The sequence below is a fragment of the Diabrotica undecimpunctata genome, chromosome 4 (assembly GCF_040954645.1).
Source record: "Diabrotica undecimpunctata isolate CICGRU chromosome 4, icDiaUnde3, whole genome shotgun sequence".
Lineage (NCBI taxonomy): Eukaryota > Metazoa > Arthropoda > Insecta > Coleoptera > Chrysomelidae > Diabrotica > Diabrotica undecimpunctata.
The window spans coordinates 62,906,046-62,927,284 of NC_092806.1; the positions used below are offsets into that span (position 1 = coordinate 62,906,046).

At 34.8% G+C, this 21,239-nt stretch overlaps 1 protein-coding gene across 5 annotated transcripts in view; it reads right to left on the bottom strand.

Moving 5' to 3' along the window:
* The window catches only part of LOC140439587 (protein wings apart-like), a 103,022-nt gene that overhangs the window by 46,402 nt on the left and 35,381 nt on the right, over positions 1 to 21,239 (bottom strand). For 3 of the 5 annotated variants that reach the window (XR_011950655.1, XM_072529594.1, XM_072529593.1), the window contains exons 4-5: positions 7,803 to 8,104; positions 6,560 to 6,999 (exon numbers count right to left, since the gene is read on the bottom strand). Coding sequence is in view for 4 of the 5 variants with exons in the window: in XM_072529594.1 (XP_072385695.1) it covers positions 6,560 to 6,999; positions 7,803 to 8,104 (742 nt within the window). In the remaining variant the exon portion in view is untranslated. Of the gene's footprint in view, positions 1 to 6,559; positions 7,000 to 7,802; positions 8,105 to 13,831; positions 13,950 to 20,009; positions 20,477 to 21,239 lie in introns of those variants that run through there. The other 2 variants (XM_072529595.1, XM_072529596.1) reach the window with 2 other exon arrangements.

Here is a 21,239-nt window from a genome sequence, read left to right on the forward strand (position 1 = left end):
TCGATGGGATTGTAAACATGGACCAATATTTGAATATTTTAAAAGAATATCTTCTACCGATTATGGAACACCGTTTAACATCAGCGGAAGATTTTGTGCTCCGGCAGGACGGCGCAGGTTGTCATACCTCAAAAAAGAGTTTAAAGTTTATAATGGATTGAAGACCATGGCATACTCTTCTGGAATGGGTTTCTAACAGTCCCGACTTGTCCCTGATAGAAACTTTGTGGCGCGAAATGAAAAAAGCTTTGAGAAAACATCCTGCCAGGTCCGTCAACGAATTGAAGGAAAAATTGCAAGAAATATGGGATTCGTTTACATTAGAATTTTGTTAGACCTTCGTAAAAACTATGCCTGGAAGAATTGTGGACGTCATGAAAAATAATTGGGATGTAACTCAGTGGTAAACTTTCACATTTTTTTTTGTTAATAAGTATTACATATTCTATGCGTTTTTTTTTTTAAATTTATTATTATTCTGTTAAATCAATAGTTTTCACTATAAAATATTTTCTATAATAAGAAAATTCAAAAATGTTGCTCGATGCAATAAAACTGCTAAAATTTACGGTGCGTTTTTATTTTTGTTCTCTAAAATTTAATTTTCTTATCAATCTAACGTTGGGTCAACTAACATAGGAAGGGGTTCGTATATATAATTGTAGATGATATGTCTCTGACCTTCTACTAATCCATTAATGTTGGTATGTTCTTGTTACTGACTTCTTCTTTTAGTATTGGTAACCAGAGCCTAGAAGCATTCGAAATGTGGGTGTACCGACGCATTCTTCGTATATCCTGGACCGAACATGTCACCAACATAGAGGTACTCCAAAGAATCGGAAAGGAGAAAGAAATCGTGAGCACAATCAAACAAAGAAAGCTTGAATATCTAGGCCACATATTGAGGCACGATAAGTACCGTCTACTGCAATTGATTGTCCAGGGGAAAGTAGACAGTAAGCGAGGGCCAGGCAGGAGAAGACACTCGTGGCTCCAAAATCTGCGGAAGTGGTTCGGGCTCACATCGGTCGAACTATTCAGAAGCGCCGCAAACAAGATCAGAATTGCCATGTTGATAGCCAACGTTCGCAACGGACAGGGCACTTAAAGAAGAAGAACCAGAGCCTGCTACATTCTGTTCATGGATTTACTACAGATTTTTCTTTATTAAGTAAGACTAGGGCTGCTTCTTTTATTTTTCTCTTTTTGTAGTCTTTTTCTGTCATAGCTATTGTCTGATTAATTATTGACTCATTGTCTCAGGCATGCTTGCATATCTGGGATCTGTTGAAGTCTTTTGATGTATGATTCAAGCTCGTTTATACTGACACTTTTTATTTTATAAATGCAGTTTTTGATCTTTTCTGTGTGTTGTTTGGTTTGATTTTTGACATAATAGTTGTGTATTGGTTGTTTTGAATGTTGATGTGATGTGTTGATGTGGTATTTTTTCATCCTCAAAACACTTCTTATGAACATTTCTGGATTGTTTAGTGTTATGTTGTTTCTTTTCTCCAATTTTGTGAAATTCCTTGTTTATAAATGACAATTATTAATAATAATTTTTTATTAAAACCTTTCGTTAGCCGTTTTTTTTCACAGATCCAATTCCCATTTTTTCAGAAGAAAATAGTTTTAGAACCTATTTAAAATGCAGTAAGCACAAAGCACAACTTATTGAATATTAGTTTCATCATATTTCAAAAGTAAATGATGAGTGGATAAGTATTTACTTTCGGAATGCAAGCCTGATTTCAAGCTTGCAAGTTAGAACTGAAATCCCAATAATTAATTGAGTTTCATTACAATGATTTTTACAATTCGTTGAAACTATCTATGCAATTACGCAGAATGACTGTTAAGGTTGGTTTGTGATTAGTCTAAACGGAACAAAAGTTTCAACAAAGTCTGTAGTTTGACGAAGTTATGATTATGATTTTGATGTTTAATTAACCAGATCTATTATGTTTAAGATTACAGTCTATTCCATGAATATACGACTCTGTTTTTATATGAAAACAGTCGTATATTCATGGAATAGACCTTATAAGACTTCAAATAAAAGTATGCCATTTGGTTCAAACAAATGATTTTTAGATTGTCATAATAAGAATAAATTTGTGATCAATTTCCAAGCTATAGTATAATGTAATAAAATCCAGTCAAAATTTACACTTTCATTTCATTAGTTCAGTCATTACCCTTTCTATGCTTTTTGTTGATAACACAGGCTAAATCCAAATCTGAGCTCCAAAATGCCAAACTGGCTCTGATTTCTGAGATAGCGTAACCTAAAAGCGGTTTTTGACCGCTTTTGAGGTTATGTAGAATCGTAATATAATTTTTCCCAGAAACTGTTATAAGCATCTTATATAAGTCGCAGTCTTTTAAATGACGTTGTCTATGTTTATACGTCCATGGTTTACACATATATGTTCTTTTTTCGCTGAGATATCGCATTTTAAAATTTTTTTAGTTTTTAAAAACCTACAAACCATATGAATATAATCAAAATTTCACCATTTCAGCCACGTGCTTATGATCAGAATATACTTTTTAGAAGGTTTTTTGTACGGTGGATGCGAATCTGAGCTCCAAATTGGCTCTGATGTCTGAGATATCTTAATCTAAAACCGCAAAATAGCGGCTTCTCACGTATTTGAGGTTATGCAGCATCGTAACCCACAGAAACATTTTTTGCAGAAACTGTTATAATCAACTTAAAGTATAGGCCTCCATCTTTAAAATGACGTTGAGTCTACTCATATAGCTTGTTTTTTCGCTGAGATACCACATTTTAAAGATTCTTAGTTTAAAAAACCTACAAACCATATGATTATATAGTACAGGGTGACAATTGACAATATGACGATTTTGAACTAAATGGTACACAAGAAATTTGGAAGAAAATACTATTTTATTAACATCAAAATGAAGCTTATATAATGGCATTTACAATCTAATTAAGTATGGAAAATGATGTCATCAAGATGGTGATCATCACGTTGGATGCAGTTTTCGATCCTCTTTATGAAATCCTCCATAACACGCTCTAACATCCCTAGATCAATAGTCAGGATTTCCTGGCAAATTGCGTTCTTCAACTCGATCACATTACGAGGCTTGCTAGTATATACACGACTCTTTAAATACCCCCATAGAAAAAAATCACAAATTGACAGGTCTGGAGACCTTGGAGGCCACGGCAAATCTCCGAAACGTAGGATACTTTTGGATCATGTCAACGTAGCGAATAGAATTAACGGTGACGGTATGGCCAACCTCTTCGAAAAAATATGGCCCAATAATGCCAGTCGGACCAATGAAACACCACACTGTGACTTTTTGTGAATGTAAAGGGCGCCATCGAGATTTCGTGGGTTTTCAGGAGCCCAGTACCTATAATTCTATTTATTAACTATTCCGTCCAAATGTAAATGAGCTTGATCGCTCATTAGAAGATGCTGACCTAAGTTATCCTCCAAAAGAACTAGCATTCTTGTAGAGAAATCCTCACGTTGTTCAACATCTCTTTCCATTAATTTCTGCAATTTGTAGGGGTGAAATATTAGGTCCTTCTGCAACGTTTTTCTTATCGATTCCTGATTAATGTTTAGCTCAATTGCATGTTTTCGGGCGGACCGTGTAGGGCTTCTAACGACAGCATTTCTCACTCGCTATATGTTTACAGGAGTTCTTACTGTTCTATTCGGACCTTGTTGCTTTTTTTTCATGACACTGCCTGTTGTTATAAAATTCTTTATTCATCTTAAGATTGTTGCGAGATGGAACCGCTCCGTGCCAACCAATATTAAAGCGAGTGCGAAAAAACCGTTGTGTAGTGATCACTGATTCTTGATTTCGTATAAACGTATCGTATGCAAACGTGCGATATTCTACGGTCCACTGCTCCATGTTTACTAAAATGGCACACTACTACCGAGGTAGTAACGCCGCGCTTGTCCCACTCTCATCCCCTCAAGCTTCGTACTATGTGTTCTAAAAACATCCGGCTCCCGATTGTATGATTGTCACCCAGTATAACGGAAAATCTAAATTTCGAAATCCCAGACTCATAAAACCATATTTCAACAACCTCAGACCTAACAATCCAATTAAAATAATCCCAAATCCACACATCCCAAAACCAATCAACCCCTAGAAACCATTTTCAGTTCACAAGCAGGCAAACAAAGCCACCTAGGCCCTGACAATAGGAAGTTAATAAAAGATGACAATTTTAAGAAAACTGTGACACTGTGCAAACCCACCTAGGCCCTGACAATAGGAAGTTAATAAAAGATGACAATTTTAAGAAAACTGTGACACAGACTAATAAGCATGGGTTAATTTTAAACAAGTAATTCACAATTCTCTAGGAAATTATCGACATGCAGAATACAAAACGTAAGTACAAAGTATCAACAATGCTAATTTTTTTTTTTAAAACTAAGCTGATTGATGAGCTTGAAATTACACTTCCTGTTTTCTCATTTAAATTATTTCCCAGAAAATGTAGGTGCATTCGGCAAAGAGATGGGAGAGCGATTTGATCAAGACTTCAAGTAGAAAGAGAGTAATTTTTACGGTCGTTGGGATATACGAATGATGGAAGATTACTGCTGGTCACAAGAAATTACGTTTCAGTTGAACGCATACGTAAGACACTCAAAACGACTAGGAAGGCAGTGACTTCTGTTTTGGGTTCTGAACAATGGTGGAGTTGATTACAACGAGGGATACTGTATTAATTCTGTAAATTTGTGTGCTTGGTGTTCCAATTCTTGGTGTGTTTTTAAAGATATGTTTAGGCTTACTTCATTTTCTAATATTTCTGTAAACAGATTCCAGTTAGTAGCTTGATTGTGGAGTATTCGTGGTTTTGGTTTTTCTTGGATGTTTGTATGAATCGTAGTTATTACTGCTGTATGATCTAAGGCAATATCATAATTAGATTTCGATAGTCAGGTATTTGTTGGAGAATTCTTTGGTTATAAAGAAGTCAAGGCAATCTGGGTATTTCTGAGGATCTGTAGGTCAGTAGGTTGGTGTATAGACGAACAGATGATTTAGGTGTAGTTCTTGAATGACTTGATACAGTTTTCTTCCTCTTCCTGGAGCTGTTAGTCGAGATCCCCAGCTTGTGTGTTTAGAGTTATAGTCGCCTCCTGCTAGGAATCTGTTGCCGTTATTTCTAAATAACTCTGTAAACATTTTTTTATTTGCTTGTTAATTTGGTGGGCAATACACCGCTGTTATTGTAATGGGTATATTCAAATCCTCTATTACCATGCTGGTTGCCTGCATGTCATTTTTTTCTAGTTTCTTAAGGAGGTAGTGTATAATTCCATTTCGAATTAATACTGCCGCTCCAGCTCTGTCTAGTCTGTCCACATCTAGAGGCGCTACATTGTATACGTCAAAATTTGGGATTCCGCTGCTAGTTTTTGAGGTAAGGTGTGTTTCAAAGACTAACAGTATGTCAATTTTGTTTCGTGTTTGTGTTGCTTTATGCCGTTTGCGTTCCATAGTGCTATAGTAAGTAGCTTAGCCATTACACTTATTTGTGATGGCCTGTTTGAACTCTTCTCTAAGTTCTCTGATTTCCTGGACTAGTTGGCTTATTGCTGTTCTACTATATCTTGTAAGTATTGTGTAAAGCTACTATTTTGGGTTGTGTCTGGCGCATTTTGCTGTTTTGTCATAGGTCTCGTTGTTTTGGTGGCACTGGCATACGTACCTAATGTTTGGGAGAAGTTTTCTATACTGCTTGCCTCATTTGGTGCTTGATTTGTTCTTGGTCTCTGTTGCCGGATTCTTAGTATTTGTGGTGTATGATCATTTCTTGTGGGGTATCTTTTATTTAAGATCTCCTGGTAATCTAAGATAATGTACTTACTTGATCTTATTATCAACAAAAAAAATTACTCAAAATTCTTGTATTTCGCTTTCTTGTCCACTGTATAGTATTGCGTTCTTTTTTTTTCTGCTTCATAGCCGTTTGATTTCTTGTACTGCTACTGGTACTAATTTGTATTTCGTTCTTTGACCAACAATGCTTGGCTCCTGGTTTATTTAGTGTGAGAACGTTATTTGTATTGAATACATAATCCATATCTCTATAACTGAGTCGTCGACGGTAATACTGTCCTCTCCGAGACTTTTTCCGTAGTAACATTTTTCCTTACGATAATGAATGACTAGGCCATTCCCAATCCTAGGCAGTGTCACCGTGAGTTAGGCAATCCACCAACGAATCCCAAAGGTAGAGTCACTCATTAAAAATCAGTTAGAAATTAATTGTATGCGATAGCAATTTCGTTAAAACAGTTCACTGCGTGTTCAATCAAACCAGTCTCTCCATTTACGGAGCAATAATATTCTTCAGCATATAAATGCCGTTTTCTTGAGTTTTCTCTCCAATTAATGATTCATTCTGTTCACGATATTTAAGGTGTTTAGATTCTTAAAGTAAAATAGTAGAATAATTATCTCTATAGAATCTATAAATCCAAAAAATAATAAATATTCCGCTATACAAAAATATATTACTTACTTTATAATTAGGATCAGGTAAAATTTGTTTCACCTCCATCTCAGGAGCAGTACTATTGGAATCCGAATCAGTACTCCAGTCCTCTTCTATTATAGATCTACTATGCCGTTCTGGTTCTGGTTCAGGTTCAGGTTCATTCTCTGGCTCAGGATCGGGCTCGGGCTCTGGTTCAGGTTCTAGCTCAGCTTCAGGCTCTGGTTCAAGTTCGGCTTCGGGTTCAGCTTCCTCTATTTCCTGATACTTTTCTGTGTCTGCATGTACCGAACTATCACCGACTTCATCCATCTCGACATCTTGTCCGTCGACTTCGTCTTCTTCCTCCTCTTCCTCTTCCTCGTCCCCCATAGGGGGAATATTATTTTCAACGACTACTGCCGACACAGATGGAATGTCTATTTCCATATCCTCTTCTGCTTGGTTTTCCGTATCGTCACCAGTAGCTGGAAAATATCAGAATACATCAGTAAACAAACCCAAAACAATTACAGGGAAAATTTTTTAATAAGCTTTTTGTGACAGGAAAAAATAAGATTTTTATTATCTAATAAATACTATCATGATCGTCTGCCTCTTCAAGTAGAAAACATTGTAGACAATGCTTCTCCAAGATAGATTATCAGGTCGGTAATAGATAATAACCCAGTTCTTACCGATATGGTAATCCAGTCAAAATATATTATCTGAGGGTCGCTGTGTAGAAAAAATCTCTAGAAGAAACGACCAATATTCTTGTTTGGAAAAGTGTTCCAGACTTATTTAAATACTTTATTTTTATTATTCAGAATATGACCTTATGTTCTGAGAATTCACTTGTCTGAAAAAAACGTGTTTTTGGGAAACTATTCATCAACCCAAAACACTTTAGATTCTTTAAGGAAACGTAGCCGTCCTTTGTACAGAAAGTTTACAATGACATTTTAAGCTTAATTTATTGCTATGCCCGGAGGTCCTAAGAACAAAGGAACTACCCCATTTACACATATTGCACTTTTCGTTATTTTAAATTAAATATTAATCAGCGACCTCATTAAGTATTACACAAAACAATTCTAGTAAATAGAACATAGCTCAGATTAAAATCTCCCAGGAAGAAATCGAAGAAAAAGGTAACTGAGTATTAGGTATAATACTTGTAACTAGAAAGCTATTAAAATGATTAAGATATGTATGTGGTATTTGATAATTTTAAACTTAAGACTAACTTGTAAAACAGAATGAAACATTTTTGACTACATGCACTTACCAGTACACTCATCCGCTTCCTCCTTGACAGTTTCTATTATACTAGCGCTCTCTTTGGGAGACTTGGCTTTCCTCTCGAGTGGTACTCGTTGGTTAGATTGCGTGTTGGTCTCCTTGGGGGAATTCGGTCTGAGGAGATTGTCGTACATCGCCTTACGTTCTAATTCGTACTTTTCAGCGGGGATGTACTGAGGAGAGAGATCGCTGTCGTCCTTCGGACTGGTGAAGAGAGAAAATTCAGCAGGGGTATCTGCTGTTGCCGGTGAACTACTGGGGTCTTGCTGCATGCTCCGCCGTGCTGATCTGAAACAAAATACACATTCAATATGTGAAGAGACAAGATAATTTTTTTTATTTAATATTGCAAAAGGCGTGATATACGAACTTTTATTACACTTTTTAACAGTCAATTCAAAAATCATTGCCAGAGATAGTAAATATTTGTAAAAATTCAATGAAAGTTGTTTTAAATATACTTGAAATATATATTTTTCCTTAAACTTTTATAGAAGACAGTAAAAATAGTATTAGACAATCCTTATTAAAATAAACTTTTTATTGGGGAACTAAAAAATAGGAATGTGACTTAAATTTTTTTCTCCAAATATAGTTGTAGGACAAGCTGAGCTCTTTGTTTCTTTTCAAAGCATTTTTCAACATACATTCAATAGATGTTCTTGAAAAAAGGGCATATATATATATATATATATATATATATATATATATATATATATATATAAATTAAGGATCACTCAGAAGAGTGGTGGGTTTTTTCGGTCAAAAGGTGGAGAAAAAAGACAAAGTTGATGGCTACTTCATCTATTTATTGAAGACGTTTCGCTTTCTTAATCAGAAAGCATCATCAGTAAAAAAACATTGAAAAAGAGAATGAAGAACTAAGAAAATCATAGATGCACTGCCAACAATACAGCAATAGTTATGATTTGATTTTAACTTTAGGTAGCATTATTATGTTAATTAATATTGAAATTAAATAATTTAATGTATAATGAAATTACTACTCCTGGCTTCTTGAATGCTGCCGGGAAGAAGCCAGGAGTGGTAATTTGATTATACAATAAATTATTCAATTTCAATATTAATTATCATAATAATGCTACCTAAAGTTAAAATCATAACTATTGCTGTATTGTTGGAAGTGCATCTATGATTTTCTTAGTTCTTCATTCTCTTTTTCAATGTTTTTTTACTTATACATTTTTATATAAAAAACAAAACCACATGTTCTTTTTGCTGTGCTTAGTTTGAACAAATTGTTAACTTATTTAGTTCAATTTATTGTTTATACATCGTAATCGTATATATTTAGTTAGTTTATACATACTAACATATATAGAACAAAAAAGACTAAAGTGGTATGGACATGTAAGAAGAGCTAGCTACAGCAGATGGATAAAGAGAATAACCGAATGGAGCCCCATAGGAAGGAGGAAAAGAGGACGACCCCGAAAATCCTGGAGGAACGAAGTAGACGACGCCATGAGTAAGAAAGGACTAAACGATGGAGAATGGAACAACAGAGAGAGATGGAAACGGTTGAGCGAGGGAAGGCAGTGAATACTGTAGAATCCCTAAATATATATATACATCGTAATCGTATAATGTCCATTTACTTAAGTGTCTTTACAACTTTAATATCACTGACTGCTACATATCTTTTTAAGGTAACACATGTAACAACTTTTTCATGCTTTTGTGGTTTTTTTTTTCACATTGTTCTTTTTAGATGAACTGATGATGCTTTCTGATTAACAAAGCGAAACGTCTTCAATAAATAGATGAAGTAGCCATCAACTTTGTCTTTTTTCTCCACCTTTTGACCGAAAAAACCCACCACTCTTCTGAGTGATCCTTAATTTATATTGGATTGACGGTCGTACTCCTTTGCGGGGGATCAAACCGCATTTTCGCTGTTTGCAATTTTTCTCCGTCATAGGTTGGTGTGTGCTTTGGCTCGATTTGTAATTGAACTCCAATCCTTTTTGTACTTAATTTTTTCTCTCCAGGTATGTATATTCATCTTATGAATATCATCCCTGACCTGATTCCTACCATCTGCACTTCGGTGACTGGCCTAATTGCAGCTTTCTATATCATAATTTTGTTTTTTACCGATGTCCCCATCCCTTAGTAATTTTTGGTAGTTCCAGTACATTTTGTTTCCTGCAGTTATTCTTTCACCTATTTCAGTGGATCGATTATTTGTCAACCATTACCCCCAAATATTTTAATCTTTCTACTTTCTCCAACATAAAATATACTGTTTTATCTGTATGAAATATATGTTACTCTTGCTTCGAGAGACCAGCATTTACTTCGTTTTATCCTCGTTTATTTTTAACACTCTGGAGTTGGTCTCTTTTATAAGGATTATCAAAGCTATGTTGGTGTTCTTTTCGGTTTTATCATAATCTGCTATTACCTCTGCTATCGAGTTTTCCATTGCTATTTTATTAGGCTAATTATTTTTCCTGGTATTTTCATGTTTTTTATTTCTACTAACAATTGGTGCCTGGTTCCTGAGGTAAAGGCCTGTTGGAATTCTATAAACAGTAGTGTAGATCTATGTCATAATTCGTAGCATTGTTCAGTTGACTGCATTAATAAGTGAATGAGATTTATAGTTGACCTTCCCTTTCGGAAGTCCTGCTGGTATTGACCTAACCTTTCTGCTATGTAGTTTGCAACCTGTTTTTTAAAGATTATTCAGTAGCACAATTCCTCTGTAATTGATGGTGTTCTTTGGGGTCTTCTTTATTATAGACATCTATTATTTGTCCTTTTCTCCAATCATTTGGCATGGTTTCTTTCTCCCAAATATTTGTTATTAGTTCATACATCTGTCGCATCCAATTCTCCCCTCCTCTTTCGATTAACCCATTATTGATTTCGTCCGGCACTGCTGCTTCCCTGTTTTTAGTCATTCTACTACCTTAGTAAATTCAGGAGAACCTAGTAATCAGGAGTATCTACCTTTTTCATCCTCTATGTCTAGAGTTATCAGTTTTTATATGTTAGTGTAGTCATGAATCTAAATGTCTGTGCTGATTTTTGCCATTACAGTTTTTTGCAACACTCTTTACATACTCAAATGTTGTCTTGGTTGTTTGCTTCTATTGTCTCCATCTGCTCTTTCATCCATTCCGATTTCTTTATTTTGTATACTTTGGCCGTTTCTTGTTTTATCCTCTTATATTCATTTAATGTTTCTTCTATTCCTCTATTTTCCTCTATAAGTTTCTAATGTTCTTGTTAATTCTGTCTAATCTTCTGCAAATTTACTAGTTAATTTTTTTATTTCTTTAGCTTGCCTAGGTCCCAATTTCTTTTTCTATTTTGTTCCTATTCTTTTCCTGCTATTTCCATTTTCACTGTTACTATGCCCAATATGTGATCCGAATCGGCATTAGCTCTCCTACATGACCTGGCATCTTGGTTTTATTTTTAACAATGTTTTGATAGTAAAATATGATCATTTTGGTTGGCGTCCCTTCGACCCGAAAACATCCATTATTTTATGTTTTAGATGGTACTTCAAATCCAGTGGCGAGCACTTTCAGAAAATAGTTTATCGCGCAGACAATAATGGAATATCTATGATAAGAGTCATGCAGTGGCGTTGCAATATGAAACAATTTGAGAAGATTGTTTTATATTTGAAACCGCACTAATTACAAAACGATTACTCACTTAAATAATAGAGTTTGATTTTACACAGATTGTTTTATCGATACCAAACTTTTTAGTTAAATCAGCAACTTAGTAAAAATGTTCAGTAGTGGCAGTGTTAAAATATGAATATTTGTGATAGTTTTTTTCAAAATTTTAACAATACCATATACCATCTTTTATATAATACCATCTTTAATTGATAGTCAGTGAAGTTTGGTAAAAATTGCCAAATTTTTAATTTAGTATCGGTTACCTTAAAACCGTAATTTTAAAGTCATTATTAATGACTCCTTAACGACTCATTAAGGGTATACAAAGAACTCATAAGAATTATTTCCGAGAATTTCTAGTCACTGGATTTAAAACGAGTTCGTATTACAACATTATGTTGTCGAGTCTCAAAAGGAAAGGTGTTAACACGCGTATTAGAACTATTTTGTAGAATGGAGATGGTTGAGTGTAGTACGAGTAAATAGATCAGATTGGCACCAGAATCCAAAGGAATAGTTTACAATATATTTAAAGATATACAAATACCATTTCCTGAAGATAATGGAACCAATATTAAACAACGTGTGAGCGAAGCTACTGGAGTATCTTTACAGACAGACAGACAGACTTGAGAGAATACGACAAACAGTTTATTATAAATACCATTCACCGATTTCATGAGACTGAACGTTCTCCTGTATCATTGAGGCTTTTGCAAACAAGGTGTACGAGTGGACTGGAAGTGTAAGTTCTCTCTAAAGAATTTTTAAAGATTTGGGATTTAAATGGAAGAAAACGAAAGATCATCGACGTTTATTAATTCAAGGGAATGACGTTCGTGCTCTACTCATTAAGTATTTGGGACAAAATTAAATATTACACAAGCGAAGGTAAGTCAATTCTATATGTTGATGAAACCTATGTACTTGCAGGACACACTACGCCAAATAGATGGACAGATGACAGTGGCGAAGGATTGTTCAAAAACATTTCAAAAGGAAGTAGGTTGGTTATCGTAAATGCTGGTGGGGAGATGGGTTTTATACAGAATGCCCTTTTAATTTTTTAAATTAGAAGCCAAGACATGAGATTATATTAATGATATGAATTCAGAACATTAAGAAAAATGGATCAAAGAACAGTTAATCCCCAATTTGCCTGTAGGATCTCTTGTTGTTAATGATAATGTGCCATTTCATAATGTACAAATTAATAAAGTACCCACCAGTAATTCTAAAAAACGGATGATATCTTGGTTGACCGAAAAATTTACCATTTGTAAGGTCAATATTAAAACCGCAATTGTATAAAATCATCAAACGAAACAAACATATGTTTCTTTAAAGCTACCGCCATATCATCCAGACTTGAACCCCATAGAAATGGTTTGGGTGAAAATAAAAAATGGAGTTGCATAACAAAATGTTTATTTTAAGTTAGAAGACGTATGTGTTGGTAAAACAGGAATTTGCTAGAGAAACTGTGGATAACTGGAAGAAAGTGTGTGTGAACATGTTGTTAAGATCGAAGATGCGTATTTGGAAAATGAACGTCCCATAGATGTAATTACTGAAGAATTAAGGATTGATTTCAATTATTCTAGCGACGAAGACAGTGCATCTGATTATGAAAATGAATAACGTAATTATACATTATGATGTACCTATTTTAATACAAGTTTTCAAAACTGTATTAAATGTATGTATTATTTTTTTACTTTATAACCATATTTTCGTCTATTCTTCTATTTAACCTTGTGTAGCTTCAGTGAGTTATAATATAAATAATAACGGTTTTTAAAGTTAAAAGAATCTCTGTAATTAATATTTATTAATACTGTAATACGTATTTACGGTTTCACATACATATATGTAAAACAATATTGATAAATATAATCTGATGTTATTGTTTAATACATTGTATTTACCCATCTTTAAAAATTTGATTTAAATTGTAAGTAGTTTTTTGAACGCCACTGCTTTGTTAGCTCAGGCTTTACTGTTCCGAGAAATTACCGCCACTACATTTAAAATACTCTCTACCTTGTCGAAATTTGGTTCCAACGTTTAGAAAAAATTACACGAAAAAATCATAAACCTCACGTGTCTAACATGTTTAGAAAACAAAAACACGTGTTTTACCTTTCTATCCATATTTCCCAAATAACAACTAGGGACACCAAACAAATGGCCCATTCAGTATAAGTAGATATTTGGTGCACTAGAGTAAAATTCACACCACCGTTTTCTTACAATAGAAATTGATAATGAGACCTGTTTTACATACTGCTCGTAAATAGTTACATCTTTTGCTTTTTACTTTTTCTATGATTCAAAAACCACTCACCACTCAGTCACTGTTTGTCAAACTCCTGACCTAATCCTAACCACATTAAAACTGAAAGCACAATAATCAAATAAATAAACTAAAACGGTTGCACACTTTCGTAAGATAATTCCTATCCAATTATTTTGTATACTGTAATAAAGATAAACGAACTCTTATCAATATTACCAGAATGATATTCACATTTAGAAACTTAGCTACACTCAAAAAACATCTAATCTTTGTAAGTAAATACGGAAGACCTACGATAAATATTGTTTTTTGTTGGTATGCCGGTTTCTTAATCTAAGACATATACACAAGCTATTATGTCGTTATATAAGTTTGTTCATAATCTATAATGAGAAACACACACCAAATTAATCTGCCGTTACTTGCGTCGTCATTATTAGTATTATCCTGATTCTGATATTGTTACGACATAATATGATGTACAAAGGTACATTTAAAACTTTTTCATATATATATATATATATATATATATATATATATATATATATATATATATATATATATATATATATATATATATATAAATATATTCCAATAATTGAGTTCTAATTAATAAATTTCAAGTATACTTTAAAATCTCATGAGATAGTAGGTATATTCTTTTCGATCCAAATACTTTATTAAAAGATGAGTACAATAAAAATAAAAAGTTCCCAGTCTAGCTAATACATGTCACTCCTATAAATGAAATTGCTGTTTTCTGATGATACTTGCAAAGTATTGAGAGTATAATTAAGACATACATTAGATCTTTATGGATTTGGGTTTAAATGGAGAAGTGATTCGCAAATATGACGCTGTATCCTTTTAGCGTAACTATCCTCTCCTATTCAATTCCGACTCTCACCTCCACGCGGTAACCTGAGCAACTCTGTGGAAGATTGTGGTAATCAACCACAGTGGAAAGCAGAGTCAGGGCAAACGAGAGCAGGAGAAATGGTCCTTCGAAGATTAGGGGGTTGGGCAAAAGGTTAACGACCTAGGTAAAAGCCGAACTATTTAATTCACGACGACCTAGCAAACGACAAAGGAATAACGATTTACGGATCTGCACATGGAACGTACGAACCCTTTATGCCACAGGCGCTCCTAAATTGCTAACACAAGAACTGGATAAAATAAAAGCCGACGTAATAGCGATTTAAGAGATAAAACAAACTGGTTCAGGAATTATTGAGAGAAAAAACTACAATATATACTATAGCGGACATAGCACCCGACACGAGTTTGGCAGTGTTTTCTAGTCAGCAAAAAAGGAAAGCAATTAGTCCATAACTTTAAACCCATGAACAACAGAATATGTTATCTACGTCTTAAAGGAAAATTCTTTAACTATAGCTTACTTAGTGAACACGTACTCACGGAAGAAAAGGAATACCACGAAAAAGATGAATTCTCCGACATCTTAGATAGAGAATATGATCGGTGTCCACGTCTCACATCCACGTCATAGGATGTGAGAGCTTGCATGAAGAGTCAAATGATAATGGGTTGAGACTAATAAATTTTGCAAGCACCAAAAACATAGTAGGAAAAACAAGATTTCCCCATAAAATAATCCACAAAGGAACATGAAAATCACCTGACAACGAAACCGTTAACCAGATAGATCATATCCTAATAGATGCAAGGCATTCTTCCGATCTCATGGATGTCAGAAGCTACCGAGGTCCAAACATAGATAGTGACCACTTTCTTGTAATCGCAAAAATCAGAGGAAGAATATCAAACCTAAAGAAGGCATCGGAAATATTGGGGCAAACCAAACCAGTTAGACAAAACGAATAATTTGACGAGGAGTGCCAAGAAGCAACAAAATTAGAGCATACCTAAAGACAAATCAAGCTAGATGCACAAGAAGAGCAAAGGAGAAATCCGGACCCTAAAAAGGGAAGAAAAAAGATTACATAGAAGAAAAAAAAGGCAATGTGAAGAAAAGCAGTTAGAAAACATATAATGGTTAAGAAATCAAAACGAAACTAGAAAGTTCTACAGAAATGTAAACAAAATGAGTAAAGAGTTTAAGACAAGAATAGGGAACTATAAGGATGGAGAAGGAAATATCCTAAGTGATAAAGTCTCAATCTTAAACCCATGGGTTGAATTTTTAGACGCAAAATTTAACAGCCAGTGTATCGAAGAAGCAGATAATACAGTAGCAGATCGAAATTATTGGAATCTATTCAACCCAAACGAAAAACCACCTACCACTAAAGAGGTTGCCCAAGCCATTAAACAACTTAAAAATAATAAAGCACCAGGAACTGATCAAATTTGTAGTGAGTTCTACAAGAATGGTGGCGACAACCTGCGACAAGCACTGCATAAACTTTTACTTCTTGCCTGGCAAAATGAGACCATGCCCTGTGAATGGTTTCAAGGCGTGATATGCCCGTTACATAAAAAAGGCGATCACCTCCAATGTGAGAACTACAAAGGTATAACCCTATTAACAACTGCTTACAAAATACTAGCAAATATTATCTACGAAAGGCTACACGTTTACACAGTTGGCATGGTTCGAAAACACCAGACCGGATTTACTCCAGAAAAATCAACAATTGACCAGATTCATTTAATAAGGCAGATCCTCGAGAAAACAGAATTTAACATTGAAACCCATCACCTATTCGTCGACTTCAAGGCCGCATACGACAGTGTCAAGAGAACAGTACTACTTATACCAATCAGTGGTGAGTTTGGTTTACCAGAAAAACTTATCCGATTAACGAGAATGACAATGTCTAATTTAAAAGCCAGCGTTAGGATACAAGGAAAAAATTCTCGATCCTTTGAGATAAAAGATGGACTCAGACAAGGGGAACATTGCCTTGGAAAAGGCAGTCCGAGACACACGAATTAGAGACGGCGATACTATTTACAATAGATCGATACAAATCTTAGCATACGCTGATGACATTGACATAATAGGGCGTAGAAAGCGAAATGTTGAGCAATATTTCCTAGAATTAGAAACGGCGGCGAAACAGCTCTATCTAGACATCAACGAAGACAAAACCAAGCACATGTTGGTTACTAAGGATCTTATAGCAAATGAGGAACAGGAAACAGCATTTGGAAGTCATATCTTTGAACGTGTTGACAGCTTCACATACTCGCTAGCGAAGAAATTAAAAGATGAATAAACCTTACAAATAGGGCATACTATGGCCTCCAAAAACAATTCCACACAAGAAATATCCAAAGATAAACTAAAATTATTATATACAAAACACTGCTGAGGCCGGTCCTCACATACGGGGCGGAAACATGGACTCTATCGCAGAAGGATGAGAGACTTCTGGGAATATTCTAGCGTAAGATACTCCGCAAAATATTTAAAGCTATAAACGATTAAGGGCAGTGGCGAAAAAGATTTAATTTCGAATTATACCAACTCTTTAATAATTCCAGATGTCGTAATGTTCATTAAAACACAGCAACAGATGGGCCAGACACGTAATACGAATGCCTGACAACATGATTGCTAAAAAGCTAACGACAGGAACATCTATAGGAAGAAGAAGCAAAGGCCTACCGCGAATTAGGTGGTTGAATTGAGTTGAGACCGACTTAGGAATACTAGAGATCAGAAGATGACAACACGTTGCCAGAAACCGAACAGAATGGCAACTAATCTTAGAACAGGCCAGGATCCACAGAGGATTGTCGAGCCAAAGATTATGATCATGATGATTATGATTTCAAATAGGCTTACGATTCAATGAATCGTCTATGAAATGCACTGGTTGAGCTGGGCATACCTAAGAAACTAACTGCTGTAACGCAAATGTGTGTAACTCCTTTGCACAAGGTAGAATAGGAGGGAAAAATGAAACGCTTTCTGCGTAAATTTTTAACTGTGGCAGGGAGATCCGCTATCTTCATTATTGTTTAACTTGGCATTAGAATACGCCATGCGAAAAATTTATCCAAAAATCAAGACCGTTCTGCCGATGACGTAAATAAAGTAGCACAATCAACATTAGAAGTTAAAGCTATTTTCTCGAGCTTAGAAGAAGCTGCACTGAAGAAGCGAAACATGGACACTAACAAAAAAAGAAGTAAATAAATTGCTGGAGTGGGAATGTAAAATCCTTCGAGTAATACATGCAGAGATGGTGTGACAAACGAATGCAGGTGCAGACGCAAAGGAAAATCTAGTAGAACGGTCTAGAAAAATGTGGAAAGGTGCATGAAGTGCAATTCGTGTCACCCATCTTTCGCGAAAGCGTAAGAGCGTGCCCCTGGTCCTCTTGGTCTTTTGACAAATAACTGTAAGCGAATCCATTACCCCTACGAGTTCGACACCATTTGAGGGTGGCACGTTGCTTCTGCGGCGTAGGGCTCCAACCTCCCCATACTCCCTGTGTTGCTACACGAACACCCGTCCGTTATCCCCCCACGGACGGAAAGGTGAACGCAGGTAAGAATAAGGTCCCGGTCGCGACCTAGCACGTTTGTCTTGCCGCCGAGGAGCCTACACCTCTACTACTTGTCTTCAGGGAGTGGGTACGTACCACAAGCTCACGTCCTTGATGGGGTAGAGTTTGCAGTTCGTTTAACCTCTTTAGTTATGTGGAATGAAGTAGAGTGGTTCCACGAGAGCTTGTCTCGGATATTAGGAGCGCAGATCGGTGACGTAACGCATAGGCGCAATGTGTGCGTTTCTGCGAACCCGACACCTCTTCACCTCTCATTCCTTCCCATGGGAGGCTAGGCAGGGAAAAGGTATTCTATCGCGGCTGTTAGACAGCAGGTGCAAAGATGCAGTCAGAGAGGATCTGGAGAAAATGGGAGTGAGATAATGGAAAATACTGGCACATGACCGACAAATATGGAAGGCAATAGTAAACTCGGCGAAATTTCTCGAGTTGTAATGCTATTGATGATGATGATGATATTGGCACACTTGTTATAAAATAAAAGTGAATTTGATCAGAAAAGGAGATTCCAAGCAAGAAAACAATTCAGATGTGTAAAATTTGAGTTACATCTCGGGTCTTTGTAACAGTACTCAGATACAAAACAATCTCGGATCTTTGTCTTGTTCCCAAACCGTTTTATTCTACTAAATTCGAATTTAGTATCACTAGGAATATCTTCAAAACCTGACACATTAAATATATTCGATATGTTTTTACTGGGTGTTTCATAGGTATTGGGATGAAAGCCGACTTTAGCCAATCGGTTGATAATATTTTATTGTCATAAACTTTGTTAAAGAGATCACACACCTCTTTAATCCTCTTTTCTCCCAGTATCTTAGTATTTCGAGACTCATCTCCTCGGGGCCGAGCGCTTTTCCGTTTTTGCATTTGTATTGACGTAATTTCGCTTTCTGTTCTTGATGGACCTGTTATGGCAACCGTTGTATACTGTTGTATTCTTCCAACTTTAAATAATTCGGACATGTATATAATATATGAGATACTTATTGCTCCTATTATTCTGCCTCCCTTGTGGTTTTTTATATGTTAGGATAATTGTTTCTGTTTATTCTTAGTCATCTCTCTTAATTTCCTATATGCAGGTTTAAGGTATCATGATTCAACAGGTCTACAAGATAAAACTTTTATTCTTGAAAGACGAACGAATTAAAAGGAGACATTTTGAAAATTACGGAGGAATCAATCTCATAAATCTAAACTCGGAAGAAAGAACTGAATATTCTTAGTAAAAAACAAAAAAAGATTTCAAGTTAATTTGTTAAGAAATATGGTTAATGTATCGTGGTAAGAAACTTGCATTATTGGTAAGCCAGTTGCGTGAAATTCTAATAAAGCAGTGCTTCAGCTTCTTGACAAACACCATTTTAAATCTAATCTAACAATAGTAAAAGGAATTAATAGAATTCAGTGTCTTTGCACCGAAAAAGCAAAGATTATTCCCAATCCTATGAAATTTGTGATTAGGAAACGTTTTGATCGAAACCTGATTATTCGAGAAACTTTGGATATAGTTTATTGAACTACAGGGAAACGACGGTGATTAACTAATGTATTCTTTAAACAAGAAACTCATTATTTCACTATAAATCCGAAAACTTCTTGCATTGCCCTCGTATATCCCATACAGAAATTTCTGCAAGACTTATGGAATGGAAATTATTTGACTAATTTATTCTAATCGGAAGCCTATGTAAAATAGGTCATTAATTACTTACCTTAAGAAGAGAAATCTATCTTCCCATAATAATAATAAGTGGAACAAGTGACATTTATTTACATCTAATATTTCGAAACAGAAACCATTATAATTGGTTTATTTGCCGATAAGAATTACCGCATTAATTTCATTATAAAAATACATTCACACATACACCACACAAACGCACGTCCCATGGTTCCATCCCACTTCCACTGTCTGTTTTGTTTACACTATTTAAAAATTTTACTATTCAAATTTCACAAGTTATTTCGACATTAAAAATAATAATAAAAGACATGTAACCTTGAATTCTACTGAACGCAATAGGCACCATTTTCAGTTGTAATAAATTCATGTGTAATTAAAACGACTTAACAATATTAAACTTTTTTATCACTATCACTGACTAGTAAAATAGTCAAAGTAGGACGAACTGTAAAAGCGACATGACATGATCATTAGCAGCAGCGACCGCTCGGCGGAAAATGAAGTGGGGAAATTGAAGTGAAAGAGGGGGAAAGTGAAGTAGTGTGATGATAAGCACATGAAGGAAATGCACGTTGTATACATATTTAGAGGGTGATTCATTTACTATAAAAGTAAATTAAGTATATATATTTATCACGGGGATAACATGATATTCATAATTAGATGAAAAGCGTGTCAACGATAAAAATTTTAAATATAAAAAGTCAAACAAAAAGCGCACACAGTGTTTCGAGTTACCAAATAATTCTTCTCCTAGGATAATTCTAGTACGATCGAATCGCTTGTTGTGGGTTTCAAAAGGAACATATTTTTATGAACATTTCGTGTAAAAAGTGAAATTACAGGTCATGGTGACTGCCAATTTTATTGCTTGAAATTAAAAGTTTCTAATTAAGCCGTTTATTCCGAGATATTCCAGAAGTTTAACAATATATATATATATATATATATATATATATATATATATATATATATATATATATATATATATATATATATATATATTTAAATTTGACTTTCAATATATGTTTTAGATAATATTTCACCATTTTCTAATACATTTTGACTAGTCAGTCAAATAATACTGATAGATGAAAGAAAACGGGTAGAATTTGTAAGAACGAGTGAAAGGATAACGTCAGTGACTTTGTAACGTTTAAAACGTTACATTTTTGTTCTTATTAATTTCAAAGTACTTTCCACTATTTTCTGCGCATACTATTTGATTTTTATTGATAATAAGTTCTTTTTCCTTTGT